The 17,890-nt window shown below is 38.5% G+C and overlaps 1 protein-coding gene across 2 annotated transcripts; it reads right to left on the bottom strand.

Annotated features, from left to right (window-relative positions):
- Positions 1 to 64: 64 nt before the first annotated feature.
- LOC131737514 (uncharacterized) lies at positions 65 to 17,652 on the bottom strand. Of its 2 annotated transcripts, XM_059027065.1 has the most exons (6): positions 17,564 to 17,652; positions 13,345 to 13,377; positions 9,234 to 9,266; positions 5,298 to 5,419; positions 820 to 1,006; positions 65 to 498 (listed from the first exon to the last, which is right to left on the bottom strand). In XM_059027065.1, the coding sequence occupies exons 4-6, from the start codon at positions 5,373 to 5,375 to the stop codon at positions 149 to 151; spliced, it is 615 nt and encodes a 204-aa protein (XP_058883048.1). In that variant the 5' UTR covers positions 5,376 to 5,419; positions 9,234 to 9,266; positions 13,345 to 13,377; positions 17,564 to 17,652; the 3' UTR covers positions 65 to 148. The 2 variants fall into 2 exon arrangements, with proteins under 2 accessions (XP_058883048.1, XP_058883049.1); XM_059027066.1 differs by lacking the exon at positions 17,564 to 17,652 and having other exon boundaries at positions 13,345 to 13,433.
- Between the last annotated feature and the right edge of the window lie 238 nt (positions 17,653 to 17,890).

Raw genomic sequence — 17,890 nt, 5'->3', positions numbered from 1 at the left:
GCCTTGACAAATTGTAAGAAAAAAAAAAAAAAAACATCTGTGCTGACAAAAAATGCATCTATAGTCCACAATGTGTAACTCCTAGAACAGTATTCAATGTCATACCTATTTATTTAACATATTTAGTTTCAAGCATTATCTTGTTGTGCTAGTAGTAAGGGTAAAGGTTAAATGACAACTTGCCTGATCTGGCAGCCAGCAGGAAGCATAACTGCAGTGCATGAATGTCAAGCTTTCTATCTTGTTCTTGTGCTGGTAAGAAAGAGTCTTTGCTGCAGGGAAGCAAACTGTCCAGGCAACATAAAGCCCTTTTGACTTTCTCAGGATTGTCTGCCATCATTATGTTCTTCATTTGGTCAGGAACCAAGCATTCAAATGAGATTTTACTTCTTAGGAACATCTGGTCAACACACTTTGAATCAGTGGGTGCCGAAGAGTCTGATGTAATGCAACTCTGTTCAGGATCCCATGGCCAATAATAAACGGAGGAGAATTCACCTAAAAATGCAACAGTAAGATTTAGTGATCTGGTTAGCTCAATTTTGAATGGCAGTTATGGAAGATGTGAACTTTAGCAAGGCATGTGTTAAGTACATCTGAAACTTAGATAAGGCTAAGTGAACATATTAAAACATATTTTGATTGTGACCTTTTTGATTTAGGTTTGAAACCAAGGACTTGGCTTGGATAAATGACTTTATATTTTCTTAACTCTCATTAGTATAACACTTTTTACTTTGTTTTGTATAGGACCCCATCTGAGCCACCTGAACACCAATTTGTTTCTCTTATTTTACTGTGATATTCTCAGAATTGTACCTTGGATAAGTAACTGAGTACACCTGTAGCAAGGTTTCCTTGATAAGAAGACATTGCCCCCTTTTAAAGACCTTGGGAAATTCATCATTACCACTTCCACTGCATGCAGTTCATTTCTGGAACAATCCATTGTGACAATTCTTTTCATTTTATCTCCTGTAGTTACTACAATACCACACTTGTTATACTGCAAAAAGAGAAAAGATGTTCATTTTACATATTATTCAGGTGCCATGAACCATGGTATTTATTTTAGGTAGAAAACTACTGTTTCTACCTAAAATGCAGTGATACATGTAAATAAAGAGTATATAATAATACAACACATACAATATTAACAGTATGCAAGAGTGTACTGTTTTATATGACTGTACAAAATGTCAATACAGTACACCGTCGCTATAATGCCTTTCATTATAACGAACCTTCGGCTATAACGAACCTGGCCCCTGGACCCCAAATAAAAAAAGAAAAAAAAGAAAATATTGTGAGGTCTGTGAAGTGCTAGAATGCCTATGAGCGACAGGTACGGACCACAGGAGCTGCTGGTGATTGGCCGTGGAGTGGGACGAGGTGGTACTAACTGGAGCTAAAGACCAGTGACAGGAGGAGTGTTTGTTGTTGTGAGAAGCAGAGAGAGAAGTGAAAAGACAGATAGGAAAGTTCCACCCTGAGATTCCTTTTAAAAATTAATTTGTTTTAGCAGCGTAGGTCGTGGCCCACAGTGACCTGTTAATTGCTAGTTAACAACTGGCAAGTTGTCTTTGATTATTTATTATAAAGTGTCATGAATATTGACTTTGGCCCTGAATCAACTGAAGGCTCATTCTTATAGCATCAAGGATTTTTGTTACAATATACACACACTGTCAACATCCCAGTCTGAACGCACGGGATCATGCCACCTCCACAGTGAAGTCAACTCTTTTGTCTTAATAAGAAACATGCGCTGTGCTGCCTCCAAAACGAAAATCATTTTATGTTGCAACAAAGCTGGAAACTATATTGATTGTCTGAAAAAAGTAGTCATGCAGGCATATCTCAGTTGTGAATATAGATTGTCAAAAAGCACTCTGTCTTTTGGCTTGTTCAGCAACCATGCGGCCAAGCAAAATTGATTAACGAAAGTTGGTAGAACCTGGTGAATGTATGCAGAGTAGCCCAGCTAGCCGCAGTACAGATATCAGTCAATGAAGCTCCTCTAAAGAGGGCCCATGATATAGCCACTCCTCTGGTAGAGTGCGCAGCCACCTGCTCAGGTGGGGGAAGGCCGGCATTAGTATATGCAGTTGAAACTGTGTCCACAATCCAGTGAGACAGTCGCTGCTTCCAGAGGGCTTGACCCAGGGTCCTTTCACCATAACAGACGAAGAGCTGGTCAGACTGACGCAGCACTCTCATCCTATCCACATAACCTTTCAATGCATGAACCGGGCAGAGGGAATTTAATCTCTGATCCTTCTCCGAAGAAAAAGGAGGGGGATGGAAAGCCTCTAATTCCACTGACTGGTTTAAGTGGAAAGCCGTAACAAGTGGAAAGCGGGGTTCATGTGCAATGATACCCTGTTTCCATCATCCCAAATACGCATACAGTCACTGCTTAGCGTAGGTGATGGCTAGCAAAAAGGCTGCCTTCATAGAGAGATATTTCAACTCTATGGAATGTGTAGGCTCAAACACGGCCTTAGTGACAGCCTCCAATACCACGTCTAGACTCCACTCAGGGAGGACGTCCTTTCTAGGAGAACGTAACCGCCGAGCACCCTTCAGAAAACGAGTCAGCGAGAAATGAGTGCCTGGGGACACTGAGTCATTGGGGACATGGTATGTAGATATGGCTGCTAAGTACACTTGCAACATAGAGGTGCATCTTCCCGCCTCTAGGAGGTCTTGCAAAAACTGTAAAATAATTGCTATAGGCGTACAATGACCTTGTGGAGGAGGCCCTAGCATTCTGCAGTGTACTGACGACTGTGTCTGAGAGCCCGAGGCGGACAGACGGTCCCATTCAGGGGCCAGACCCACAGTTGGAGTCGGCCCCGTTCTGGGTGACAGAGGGTGCCTGGCCCTGCAATAGCTGGCAAAGGGTTGCAAACCAGATTCTCTTGGGCCTCCTGGGGGCCACCAGGAGAACTGTCGCATCTTCTCTCCGAACATTCTTTAGGGAGGCCGGGAGCAATGGTATCGGCAGAAATGCGTATAAGAGCATCCTGAGCCACTCGTAGGCTTGGGCGTCTACGCCTAGTGGACCGCCTCAGCCGTAACCATAGGGAGCAGCAAGTCATCTCTGCCATAGCAAAGAGATCAGCCCTGGCCCGAGGGTGGAGTCGCCATTCTGACGGGTGGGGACCATCCCTCGACAGGAGATCCACTGCCCAATTCACCACTCCTTGAAGATGAACAGCCCGGAAGGATAACAGGTTCTGTTGTGCTCAAATCTATAATTTGAAGGCTATGTGATGCAACCCAGGGGACCAAAGTCCCAGACCGCACCCCAACCCATTTTGGATGCATCTGTCGTCACCACCTGACAGTTGTGGATCACCCCCATCCTTACACCTTCATGCATGTGAGAGGCTTGCCTCCACCAGCGCAGGGCTTCCCAGCATGCACGAGACACGGTCAGCCCATGGTGTCTGTCGCGTTTGGGATGTAACCGGAAGGCACTGAAGCAACCCCAACTGAAGGGCTAATGAAGCCGCAGTTATCAGACCCAACAACTTCTGACACAACACCAGAGGTACTATCGCCCCCTGTTGAAACACAGATAGGTAATTTAGAAAGGCAGACACTCTGTCATCTGACAGGTAGGCTATTCCATGACCTGAGTCATCTGACTCTTTGTCTGAGATGTCTTTCGACTGGCGTGAGTGTCTCACCCGCTTACTACTCCTTGTAGGAGACCTAGAGCGGCTGCGAGATTGACCCTCTAGAGCCAGACCGCAGGGAATACTCTGCACAGGGCTCGAGGGCAGATAGAGGATGGGGGAGGCCGGGGTTCCCAATGCCGCAGATGCCTCTGCTGAGCTAGCTGGGGAAGCTGCACCAGTGAACCTAGCAAGTCTTTTCTGCAGGACTCGTGGTTGGAATACTGAGCAAATATGGCAGAACCTCTCGTCCCCTAAGGCAGAGGAGGTGTGCTGCAAGCATTGCCTATTAACATGCTGGGGCGAAGCACCAGGACACAGAGCGTCTAAGCACCGAGGGTGACGAAGCACAGAGGCACTGAGAGCACCGAGCACCATGAGTGTAAGCACCAAGGGTACTGAGGACAGGCTCCTAACCTTAATGTGCATGGGCGCTGAAGCACCAAGCACGGAGCGTCTAAGCACCGAGGCCCTGGGGTACTGAGGGCATGAGCACCGAGGGCGCAAGCACTGAGGGTACTGGGCAAGGGTGCCTAGTCTCGACCACGTGCAGTCACACATCCGGGGCAAAGCATAGCTTACAGCGTAGTGGAGCACCACCTACAGGCAGAGGGCATCGAGGCACCGAGCACTGAGGGCGCAAGCACCGAGGGTACTGGGGAAGGGTGCCTAGTCTTCACAAGTCAGTCACACAACCGGGACAGCGCGTAGCGTAGCTTGCAGTGGAGTGGCGCACAGCACTTTTTTTTCCAATGCATAACACACCGAGGTGGAAGAGGCGATGTAGCCATGGAATATACTAGACAATGGGGCAGTAACAGGCCCAGTGGAGGCAGACGTTGTCTTTTTTTTTTTTTGTCACACACACGCAGCAGTTCAAGCTTATGGGACAAGACAGTCACCACACCAGGTGTGCTGTGAATATCCTTTATTTTATATTTTTTGTAATTATTATTATAATTTTTTTAGTTTTTTGTAGTTTTTTAGGCTCAGCTTACCACTACCACCCCTGCGCTGACTCGTGAGCGGCAAAGATGAACATACGCTACAGGGGTCGCTGGTGCGCAGTGAGCCGAGGACACTCTGGCCGACCTGAAGGTTGTGCCTGAGCTTGCATAAATTCAATCCTCTGTCTTTGTGAGTTCCTGCAGCATTTCCCATCAGACCTTGGTTCATCCTAACATTTACAAAGCATGTCGAGTAGGCAGTCTGAGACAAGCCGGTGGAGTCAACTCAACAGCAGGACACAGCAGAGCCAGGTCCCAGTGGAGGAATCACTTTTTCTTTTTTCTTATTTTTTATTTTTTTTAAACTGCAAGGCATTAAAGAAAAAAAAAACACGCACACACAACAGGAAAGCTGTGAGGATAGAACAGTCGCTGCGGGTGAACTGTAAGATTTTAGGCCGAGTGCACCAAGAGGGCGGGTCGAGACAATCCGACGGAGTCGACTCAACAGCGGGGTGTGGCAGAGCGCTTTTTTTTTTTTTTAGCTGCAAATAGTAGAGGAAAAAACACAAAACAGCAAGCGTCGTAAGGTTAAAAACCTCTTCAAATTGAAAGAGAACCAGCCTTCTTTACGTGAACACTGCCATGTTTTTATTTAAAATACCTTAACGCTTTGTTCCTTCTTGTTTGGGGGGGCTTTACATTTTGGAGACTCTTCCATGTGTAGGGCAAGAAACAGCATTAGATCCTCCTTCTTTTTTAATCGGACAGAGGGATCATCATTATCTGAAACACATAACAATGGTCACTCTTTCTTTCAAAATGTATTACCATATTTGTTACACTGCCACCTTTTGACTAAGTAATGACTTCTGAGAGATATTCCAGTCTAACCAAAGCAATAATTATTGACAGGTTTGACTTGTATATATTTCACTATGCAAGTACAATACTTATTGCAACAGTGTAACACAATAAAGAATACATCATTTAAAAAATATATGTACTTCTAATATCCTAAAATCTCTTAATTAAATCTCACAACACTATGAATGAATAAAGCTGCATCCACACTGGACACGAGCGACGACAGCGAAGTCGCCAAATTTCAATCCAAACCAGACGCAACTTGGAAACGATCCAAAAGACTGGATATAAATATACTGAGCATCACTTATCACTTATATTTGAGCATCAAAAGAAAAGTATAATTTATATTTGAGCATCAAAAGAAATGTATCACTTATATTTGGATAAAATTCACAAGATGTGATTGAAAAATGACAAACTCTGTTTTAGAGCAAGTGCAGTGACTTTTTATTGTGCTGATTAACAACTGACATCACGAAGATGCTGCAAAATGATCTGTCGATCTTGAGCAGGTGACTCTTGGTCTCTCAGTTCATGGCCTGTCATTGACAGAGTGTGTCTGGTTATACCGTCTTGCCAGGTTTGAAATTGCTGGCTGTGAGCACCCAAGATGGCGAGCCACAGTACGCTGCCCTAGTCCAGCCTCCAACATGCTGATTGCATGAAGGCGCTGCTCTCTTGACAGACGTGGCATATTGGTTTTTGTCAGTGATTTTCTTTATTGCTTTTAATCAAGCTTGCAATTCAACAGCTGAAATCACTCCACTCGTGTCATGGTCAAGGATGAATGATCGAGCGATTAAAAAGAAACCAAAAACATTTTATCAATGTCCATCATTTATATACCTTATTTTTTTCTAAAATAAATGTGTTATAATAGTGATAAGTTTACTTTGATGCTCGGTATACATTGCCACGCCTATGCCTTCCTATTGAACATCAGAACATTGCTGTCAGAGTACACTCTGTACTGGGTATTTTATGTTGAAAAAACCAAAATGACAACGATAATAGGCTTAGAATGAAGTGCAATTAGGTTAACCGATGAGTAATTAACACAATTTACCACGTCTGTTTGAAATCAAAATTAAGCGAAACAGAATCAGACTCAGTCAAGATATGAAAGTAAAAACAAGTCACATTGTTTTGTAATTATCAGCTTTTTTTCTGAATTTAATTAAGAAAGAGAATCGGCTCAAAATAAGTTTAAAGAGACGTCAGGTGATAAAAAATAAACTCCGGAAACTTCAAGCCCTACCTTTTTACCTTACCAGGTGAAAAATGAACAAATAGCACCCCCTAGTGTCTGAATGTCAAAATGACCCTGGATCTTAAACTGCATCCACACTGCACTGCATCCGCGAGCGAAGTCGCCGAATGTCAATCCGACACGAGACGCCACTTGGAAACGATCCAAAAGACATCAAGGAAATAAATACATTGCCACGCACATGCATTCATATTGAACATACTAGAGATGGGCTGTCCCATTACAAAACAGGTCTTGTTTTGATAAAGTAAAGGAAATAAATACATTGCCACGCACATGCATTCATATTGAACATACTAGAGATGGGCTGTCCCATTACAAAACAGGTCTTGTTTTGATAAAGTAAAGGAAATAAATACATTGCCACGCACATGCATTCCTATTGAACATACTAGAGATGGACTGTCCCATTACAAAGCAAGTCTTGTTTTGATAAAAGTTTACCACCCTGAACTCTAGCAATGCTGTTGTAAAAGTTGGACTTGTAAAATCTATAGATCAGAGTTATTGAACATCCTTATATATCCAACAGTTTAATTGTTATCATTATTATTAGTAGTAATTGTACAGGTGTAGTCGTAGTTTTCTTTTTTATGTACAGTAGTACTTGTAGTCTGATTTGAAGCCCGGTACATCTGTCAGACGACAGCTGGACAATAGTAGTATAGTTGAACTGATATTTTCAACAAAATTATTTTTTATTTATATATACAACTTACTGCAATGTCAAAACTGGATGGATATATAGGGAAGTTCAATAACTCTGATCTATAGATTTTACAATCCAACCTTTATTTTACAACGCAGTTGCCGGAGGTCAGGGTGGTAACCTTTTATCAAAACAAGACCTGTTTTGTAATGGGACAGTCCATCTCTAGTATGTTCAATATGAATGCATGTGCGTGGCAATGTATTTATTTCCTTGATGTCTTTTGGATCGTTTCCAAGTGGCGTCTCGTGTCGGATTGACATTCGGTGACTTCGCTCGCGGATGCAGTGCAGTGTGGATGCAGTTTAAGATCCAGGGTCATTTTGACATTCAGACACTAGGGGGTGCTATTTGTTCATTTTTCACCTGGTAAGGTAAAAAGGTAGGGCTTGAAGTTTCCGGGGTTTATTTTTTATCACCTGACGTCCCTTTAAACTTATTTTGAGCCGATTCTCTTTCTTAATTAAATTCAGAAAAAAGCTGATAATTACAAAACAGTGTGACTTGTTTTTACTTTCATATCTTGACTGAGCCTGATTCTGTTTCGCTTAATTTTGATTTCAAACAGACGTGATAAATTGTGTTAATTACTCATCGGTTAACCTAATTGCATTTTATTCTACGCCTATTATCGTTGTCATTTTCAGCATAAAATACCCAGTACAGAGTGTACTCTGATAGCAAGTCCATCATTTAAAATACCCTTGATTTGAATTGTAGCAAAGAAAAAAAAAACTTTACCCAATCTTTAATTCGTAGTTTTTGCTTTATTAAGTTACAGAGACAGTTTAACAACGACTAATTAACATTTTGGAAAATAAAAACCGAAAAGTTCAAGCCCTAGTTATAGGTTACTAACTGGCTGTGGTTTCTGTTATTGCTTTGTTTTGTTAAAACATAAAACCAAAGTACACAACACAGAATGTCCACAAAATATCCAGAAACAGACCAATTTATCCTATTTTGTACAACTCATTTCATCAAATGCATACATATGGACTGTCTAAATTATAAAAAAAAAACTTTCATTTTTCCTTTTACTCGTCCACCTCACCACTAGCTTCACCTTGTTTATGTTGCTGAGAGGAGCCAGTTGCCTACCTACTGTCTACTATGCCAGCTATAGTAACTGCTGAAAATAGAGCACACTGCAGGACCATTATCCTGTCTCAATGGCATACAGGATAATAAAACCTGATACAGGATAATAATTCAAACAGGTATGCCTTACGAAACGTAGCATTAACCAATTATGCAATTTATGAGTTTGGAATTTGTACCAGGATGAAGTTGTTTGGATATTGGACATTCGCAGTACACTGTATAATACTACAATTATAGTGCCAGCTTCAGCCGCTCCTACCAAAAAAAAAAAAAAAACTAAATGCAGGAATGGTTTGTTGTTTACATGGTATACTCTTTGTACCTTGCTAAACAAAAGAAAAAAATGGCCAGGGTACAATTATAAGTAAACGTGACCCGTGCCCATATAGCTATGCATGTAGCTAAATGCACAATGGACCCCAGGATTACTGAGACTACATGAGGTGTAGCTGTACTGTTGAATTTCAAACTAAAATAAAAGGTTAAATGTAACACATTTGTAGTGTTCTGTATTTTCGGTTTTTATCTTTTTAAAAAAAAAAAAAAAAAAAAAAACATAAGAAAACAAACAAACATTTCTCTCAAACTGTAAATAAAACAGACAATATTCGAACATTAAAAACAAATTTCATGTATTTCAACTGTACCTTTCTTTTTTCCTCCGTGTCTGCCATCTCCACCTGTTAAGATAATAATTCAAAGAGATATGTCTTTCGGACACATAGCATTTAATGTAATTTTTGAAAGTTTGGAATTTTCTTTTCAAAATACCGTCCCAAAAAATTAAAATATATATTTTTTAAACGCGTTGACTGTCAGAAAAACCTGAAAACAGGGATTCAGAAATATTAAAACATAATAGGTTTAGTTTAAAGGAGTTTGTATGTGTAGAATAATGAAGGGTGTGGCTTTGTCGAAAATCTGAAACACATAACAATGGTCACTCTTTCTTTCAAAATGTATTACCATATTTGTTACACTGCCACCTTTTGACTAAGTAATGACTTCTGAGAGATATTCCAGTCTAACCAAAGCAATAATTATTGACAGGTTTGACTTGTATATATTTCACTATGCAAGTGCAATACTTATTGCAACAGTGTAACACAATAAAGAATACATCATTTTAAAAATATATGTACTTCTACTATCCTAAAATCTCTTAATTAAATCTCACAACACTATGAATGAATAAAGCTGCATCCACACTGGACACGAGCGGCGACAGCGAAGTCGCCAAATTTCAATCCAAACCAGACGCAACTTGGAAACGATCCAAAAGACTGGATATAAATATACTGAGCATCACTTATCACTTATATTTGAGCATCAAAAGAAAAGTATAATTTATATTTGAGCATCAAAAGTATAATTTATATTTGAGCATCAAAAGAAACGTATCACTTATATTTGGATAAAATTCACGAGATGTGATTGAAAAATGACAAACTCTGTTTTAGAGCAAGTGCAGTGACTTTTTATTGTGCTGATTAACAACTGACATCACGAAGATGCTGCAAAATGATCTGTCGATCTTGGGCAGGTGTTGTGACTTGGTCTCTCAGTTCATGGCCTGTCATTGACAGAGTGTGTCTGGTTATACCATCTTGCCAGGTTTGAAATTGCTGGCTGTGAGCACCCAAGATGGCGAGCCACAGTACGCTGCCCTAGTCCAGCCTCCAACATGCTGTTTGCATGAAGGCGCTGCTCTCTTGACAGACGTGGCATATTGGTTTTTGTCAGTGATTTTCTTTATTGCTTTTAATCAAGCTTGCAATTCAACAGCTGAAATCACTCCACTCGTGTCATGGTCAAGGATGAATGATCGAGCGATTAAAAAGAAACCAAAAACATTTTGTCAATGTCCATCATTTATATACCTTATTTTTTTCTAAAATAAATGTGTTATAATAGTGATAAGTTTACTTTGATGCTCGGTATACATTGCCACGCCCATGCCTTCCTATTGAACATCAGAACATTGCTATCAGGGTACACTCTGTACTGGGTATTTTATGTTGAAAATAACAAAATGACAACGATAATAGGCGTTGAATGAAATGCAATTAGGTTAACCGATAAGTAATTAACACAATTTATCACGTCTGTTTGAAATCAAAATTAAGCGAAACAGAATCAGGCTTAGTCAAGATATGAAAGTAAAAACAAATCACATTGTTTTGTAATCATCAGCTTTTTTTCTGAATTTAATTAAGAAAGAGAATCGGCTCAAAATAAGTTTAAAGAGACGTCAGGTGATAAAAAATAAACCCCGGAAACTTCAAGCCCTACCTTTTTACCTTACCAGGTGAAAAATGAACAAATAGCACCCCCTAGTGTCTGAATGTCAAAATGACCCTGGATCTTAAACTGCATCCACACTGCACTGCATCCGCGAGCGAAATCACCGAATGTCAATCCGACACGAGACGCCACTTGGAAACGATCCAAAAGACATCAAGGAAATAAATACATTGCCACGCACATGCATTCCTATTGAACATACTAGAGATGGGCTGTCCCATTACAAAACAGGTCTTGTTTTGATAAAGTAAAGGAAATAAATATTGCTACGCACATCCATTCCTATTGAACATACTAGACATGGGCTGCCCCATTACAAAACAGGTCTTGTTTTGATAAAATAAAGGAAATAAATACATTGCCACGCCCGTGCATTCCTATTGAGCATACTAGAGATGGGCTGTCCCATTACAAAGCAGGTCTTGTTTTGATAAAAGTTTACCACCCTGACCTCTAGCAATGCTGTTGTAAAAGTTGGACTTGTAAAATCTATAGATCAGAGTTATTGAACATCCTTATATATCCAACAGTTTAATTGTTATCATTATTATTAGTAGTAATTGTACAGATGTAGTCGTAGTTTTCTTTTTTATGTACAGTAGTACTTGTAGTCTGATTTGAAGCCCGGTACATCTGTCAGACGACAGCTGGACAATAGTAGTATAGTTGAACTGATATTTTCAACACAATTATTTTTTATTTATATATACAACTTACTGCAATGTCAAAACTGGATGGATATATAGGGAAGTTCAATAACTCTGATCTATAGATTTTACAATCCAACCTTTATTTTACAACGCAGTTGCCGGAGGTCAGGGTGGTAACCTTTTATCAAAACAAGACCTGTTTTGTAATGGGACAGCCCATCTCTAGTATGTTCAATATGAATGCATGTGCGTGGCAATGTATTTATTTCCTTGATGTCTTTTGGATCGTTTCCAAGTGGCGTCTCGTGTCGGATTGACATTCGGTGATTTCGCTCGCGGATGCAGTGCAGTGTGGTTGCAGTTTAAGATCCAGGGTCATTTTGACATTCAGACACTAGGGGGTGCTATTTGTTCATTTTTCACCTGGTAAGGTAAAAAGGTAGGGCTTGAAGTTTCCGGGGTTTATTTTTTTTATCACCTGACGTCCCTTTAAACTTATTTTGAGCCGATTCTCTTTCTTAATTAAATTCAGAAAAAAGCTGATAATTACAAAACAGTGTGACTTGTTTTTACTTTCATATCTTGACTGAGCCTGATTCTGTTTCGCTTAATTTTGATTTCAAACAGAGGTGATAAATTGTGTTAATTACTCATCGGTTAACCTAATTGCATTTCATTCTACGCCTATTATCGTTGTCATTTTCAGCATAAAATACCCAGTACAGAGTGTACTCTGATAGCAAGTCCATCATTTAAAATACCCTTGATTTGAATTGTAGCAAAGAAAAAAAAAACTTTACCCAATCTTTAATTCGTAGTTTTTGCTTTATTAAGTTACAGAGACAGTTTAACAACGACTAATTAACATTTTGGAAAATAAAAACCGAAAAGTTCAAGCCCTAGTTATAGGTTACTAACTGGCTGTGGTTTCTGTTATTGCTTTGTTTTGTTAAAACATAAAACCAAAGTACACAACACAGAATGTCCACAAAATATCCAGAAACAGACCAATTTATCCTATTTTGTACAACTCATTTCATCAAATGCATACATATGGACTGTCTAAATTATAAAAAAAAAACTTTCATTTTTCCTTTTACTCGTCCACCTCACCACTAGCTTCACCTTGTTTATGTTGCTGAGAGGAGCCAGTTGCCTACCTACTGTCTACTATGCCAGCTATAGTAACTGCTGAAAATAGAGCACACTGCAGGACCATTATCCTGTCTCAATGGCATACAGGATAATAAAACCTGATACAGGATAATAATTCAAACAGGTATGCCTTACGAAACGTAGCATTAACCAATTATGCAATTTATGAGTTTGGAATTTGTACCAGGATGAAGTTGTTTGGATATTGGACATTCGCAGTACACTGTATAATACTACAATTATAGTGCCAGCTTCAGCCGCTCCTACCAAAAAAAAAAAAAAACTAAATGCAGGAATGGTTTGTTATTTACATGGTATACTCTTTGTACCTTGCTAAACAAAAGAAAAAAATGGCCAGGGTACAATTATAAGTAAACGTGACCCGTGCCCATATAGCTATGCATGTAGCTAAATGCACAATGGACCCCAGGATTACTGAGACTACATGAGGTGTAGCTGTACTGTTGAATTTCAAACTAAAATAAAAGGTTAAATGTAACACATTTGTAGTGTTCTGTATTTTCGGTTTTTATCTTTTAAAAAAAAAAAAAAAAACATATAAGAAAACAAACAAACATTTCTCTCAAACTGTAAATAAAACAGACAATATTCGAACATTAAAAACAAATTTCATGTATTTCAACTGTACCTTTCTTTTTTCCTCTGTGTCTGCCATCTCCACCTGTTAAGATAATAATTCAAAGAGATATGTCTTTCGGACACATAGCATTTAATGTAATTTTTGAAAGTTTGGAATTTTTTTTTCAAAATACCGTCCCAAAAAATTAAAATATATATTTTTTAAACGCGTTGACTGTCAGAAAAACCTGAAAACAGGGATTCAGAAATATTAAAACATAATAGGTTTAGTTTAAAGGAGTTTGTATGTGTAGAATAATGAAGGGTGTGGCTTTGTCGAAAATCTGAAACACATAACAATGGTCACTCTTTCTTTCAAAATGTATTACCATATTTGTTACACTGCCACCTTTTGACTAAGTAATGACTTCTGAGAGATATTCCAGTCTAACCATAGCAATAATTATTGACAGGTTTGACTTGTATATATTTCACTATGCAAGTGCAATACTTATTGCAACAGTGTAACACAATAAAGAATACATCATTTTAAAAATATATGTACTTCTACTATCCTAAAATCTCTTAATTAAATCTCACAACACTATGAATGAATAAAGCTGCATCCACACTGGACACGAGCGGCGACAGCGAAGTCGCCAAATTTCAATCCAAACCAGACGCAACTTGGAAACGATCCAAAAGACTGGATATAAATATACTGAGCATCACTTATCACTTATATTTGAGCATCAAAAGAAAAGTATAATTTATATTTGAGCATCAAAAGTATAATTTATATTTGAGCATCAAAAGAAACGTATCACTTATATTTGGATAAAATTCACGAGATGTGATTGAAAAATGACAAACTCTGTTTTAGAGCAAGTGCAGTGACTTTTTATTGTGCTGATTAACAACTGACATCACGAAGATGCTGCAAAATGATCTGTCGATCTTGGGCAGGTGTTGTGACTTGGTCTCTCAGTTCATGGCCTGTCATTGACAGAGTGTGTCTGGTTATACCATCTTGCCAGGTTTGAAATTGCTGGCTGTGAGCACCCAAGATGGCGAGCCACAGTACGCTGCCCTAGTCCAGCCTCCAACATGCTGTTTGCATGAAGGCGCTGCTCTCTTGACAGACGTGGCATATTGGTTTTTGTCAGTGATTTTCTTTATTGCTTTTAATCAAGCTTGCAATTCAACAGCTGAAATCACTCCACTCGTGTCATGGTCAAGGATGAATGATCGAGCGATTAAAAAGAAACCAAAAACATTTTGTCAATGTCCATCATTTATATACCTTATTTTTTTCTAAAATAAATGTGTTATAATAGTGATAAGTTTACTTTGATGCTCGGTATACATTGCCACGCCCATGCCTTCCTATTGAACATCAGAACATTGCTATCAGAGTACACTCTGTACTGGGTATTTTATGTTGAAAATAACAAAATGACAACGATAATAGGCGTTGAATGAAATGCAATTAGGTTAACCGATAAGTAATTAACACAATTTATCACGTCTGTTTGAAATCAAAATTAAGCGAAACAGAATCAGGCTCAGTCAAGATATGAAAGTAAAAACAAGTCACATTGTTTTGTAATTATCAGCTTTTTTTCTGAATTTAATTAAGAAAGAGAATCGGCTCAAAATAAGTTTAAAGAGACGTCAGGTGATAAAAAATAAACCCCGGAAACTTCAAGCCCTACCTTTTTACCTTACCAGGTGAAAAATGAACAAATAGCACCCCCTAGTGTCTGAATGTCAAAATGACCCTGGATCTTAAACTGCATCCACACTGCACTGCATCCGCGAGCGAAGTCGCCGAATGTCAATCCGACACGAGACGCCACTTGGAAACGATCCAAAAGACATCAAGGAAATAAATACATTGCCACGCACATGCATTCCTATTGAACATACTAGAGATGGGCTGTCCCATTACAAAACAGGTCTTGTTTTGATAAAGTAAAGGAAATAAATATTGCTACGCACATCCATTCCTATTGAACATACTAGAGATGGGCTGCCCCATTACAAAACAGGTCTTGTTTTGATAAAATAAAGGAAATAAATATTGCTACGCACATCCATTCCTATTGAACATACTAGAGGTGGGCTGCCCCATTACAAAACAGGTCTTGTTTTGATAAAATAAAGGAAATAAATACATTGCCACGCCCGTGCATTCCTATTGAGCATACTAGAGATGGGCTGTCCCATTACAAAGCAGGTCTTGTTTTGATAAAAGTTTACCACCCTGACCTCTAGCAATGCTGTTGTAAAAGTGGGACTTGTAAAATCTATAGATCAGAGTTATTGAACATCCTTATATATCCAACAGTTTAATTGTTATCATTATTATTAGTAGTAATTGTACAGATGTAGTCGTAGTTTTCTTTTTTATGTACAGTAGTACTTGTAGTCTGATTTGAAGCCCGGTACATCTGTCAGACGACAGCTGGACAATAGTAGTATAGTTGAACTGATATTTTCAACACAATTATTTTTTATTTATATATACAACTTACTGCAATGTCAAAACTCGATGGATATATAGGGAAGTTCAATAACTCTGATCTATAGATTTTACAATCCAACCTTTATTTTACAACGCAGTTGCCGGAGGTCAGGGTGGTAACCTTTTATCAAAACAAGACCTGTTTTGTAATGGGACAGCCCATCTCTAGTATGTTCAATATGAATGCATGTGCGTGGCAATGTATTTATTTCCTTGATGTCTTTTGGATCGTTTCCAAGTGGCGTCTCGTGTCGGATTGACATTCGGTGATTTCGCTCGCGGATGCAGTGCAGTGTGGTTGCAGTTTAAGATCCAGGGTCATTTTGACATTCAGACACTAGGGGGTGCTATTTGTTCATTTTTCACCTGGTAAGGTAAAAAGGTAGGGCTTGAAGTTTCCGGGGTTTATTTTTTTTATCACCTGACGTCTCTTTAAACTTATTTTGAGCCGATTCTCTTTCTTAATTAAATTCAGAAAAAAGCTGATAATTACAAAACAGTGTGACTTGTTTTTACTTTCATATCTTGACTGAGCCTGATTCTGTTTCGCTTAATTTTGATTTCAAACAGAGGTGATAAATTGTGTTAATTACTCATCGGTTAACCTAATTGCATTTCATTCTACGCCTATTATCGTTGTCATTTTCAGCATAAAATACCCAGTACAGAGTGTACTCTGATAGCAAGTCCATCATTTAAAATACCCTTGATTTGAATTGTAGGAAAGAAAAAAAAAACTTTACCCAATCTTTAATTCGTAGTTTTTGCTTTATTAAGTTACAGAGACAGTTTAGCAACGACTAATTAACATTTTGGAAAATAAAAACCGAAAAGTTCAAGCCCTAGTTATAGGTTACTAACTGGCTGTGGTTTCTGTTATTGCTTTGTTTTGTTAAAACATAAAACCAAAGTACACAACACAGAATGTCCACAAAATATCCAGAAACAGACCAATTTATCCTATTTTGTACAACTCATTTCATCAAATGCATACATATGGACTGTCTAAATTATAAAAAAAAAACTTTCATTTTTCCTTTTACTCGTCCACCTCACCACTAGCTTCACCTTGTTTATGTTGCTGAGAGGAGCCAGTTGCCTACCTACTGTCTACTATGCCAGCTATAGTAACTGCTGAAAATAGAGCACACTGCAGGACCATTATCCTGTCTCAATGGCATACAGGATAATAAAACCTGATACAGGATAATAATTCAAACAGGTATGCCTTACGAAACGTAGCATTAACCAATTATGCAATTTATGAGTTCGGAATTTGTACCAGGATGAAGTTGTTTGGATATTGGACATTCGCAGTACACTGTATAATATTACAATTATAGTGCCAGCTTCAGCCGCTCCTACCAAAAAAAAAAAAAAACTAAATGCAGGAATGGTTTGTTATTTACATGGTATACTCTTTGTACCTTGCTAAACAAAAGAAAAAAATGGCCAGGGTACAATTATAAGTAAACGTGACCCGTGCCCATATAGCTATGCATGTAGCTAAATGCACAATGGACCCCAGGATTACTGAGACTACATGAGGTGTAGCTGTACTGTTGAATTTCAAACTAAAATAAAAGGTTAAATGTAACACATTTGTAGTGTTCTGTATTTTCGGTTTTTATCTTTTAAAAAAAAAAAAAAAAAAAAAAAAAAAAAAAACATATAAGAAAACAAACAAACATTTCTCTCAAACTGTAAATAAAACAGACAATATTCGAACATTAAAAACAAATTTCATGTATTTCAACTGTACCTTTCTTTTTTCCTCCGTGTCTGCCATCTCCACCTGTTAAGATAATAATTCAAAGAGATATGTCTTTCGGACACATAGCATTCAATCTAATTTTTGAAAGTTTGGAATTTTTTTTTCAAAATACCGTCCCAAAAAATTAAAATATATATTTTTTAAACGCGTTGACTGTCAGAAAAACCTGAAAACAGGGATTCAGAAATATTAAAACATAATAGGTTTAGTTTAAAGGAGTTTGTATGTGTAGAATAATGAAGGGTGTGGCTTTGTCGAAAATCTGAAACACATAACAATGGTCACTCTTTCTTTCAAAATGTATTACCATATTTG

This window comes from Acipenser ruthenus, chromosome 7, assembly GCF_902713425.1.
Source record: "Acipenser ruthenus chromosome 7, fAciRut3.2 maternal haplotype, whole genome shotgun sequence".
Classification (NCBI taxonomy): domain Eukaryota; kingdom Metazoa; phylum Chordata; class Actinopteri; order Acipenseriformes; family Acipenseridae; genus Acipenser; species Acipenser ruthenus.
Note: the sequence above shows the minus strand (reverse complement) of the source record. Positions and strands in the feature narration are given on the sequence as shown.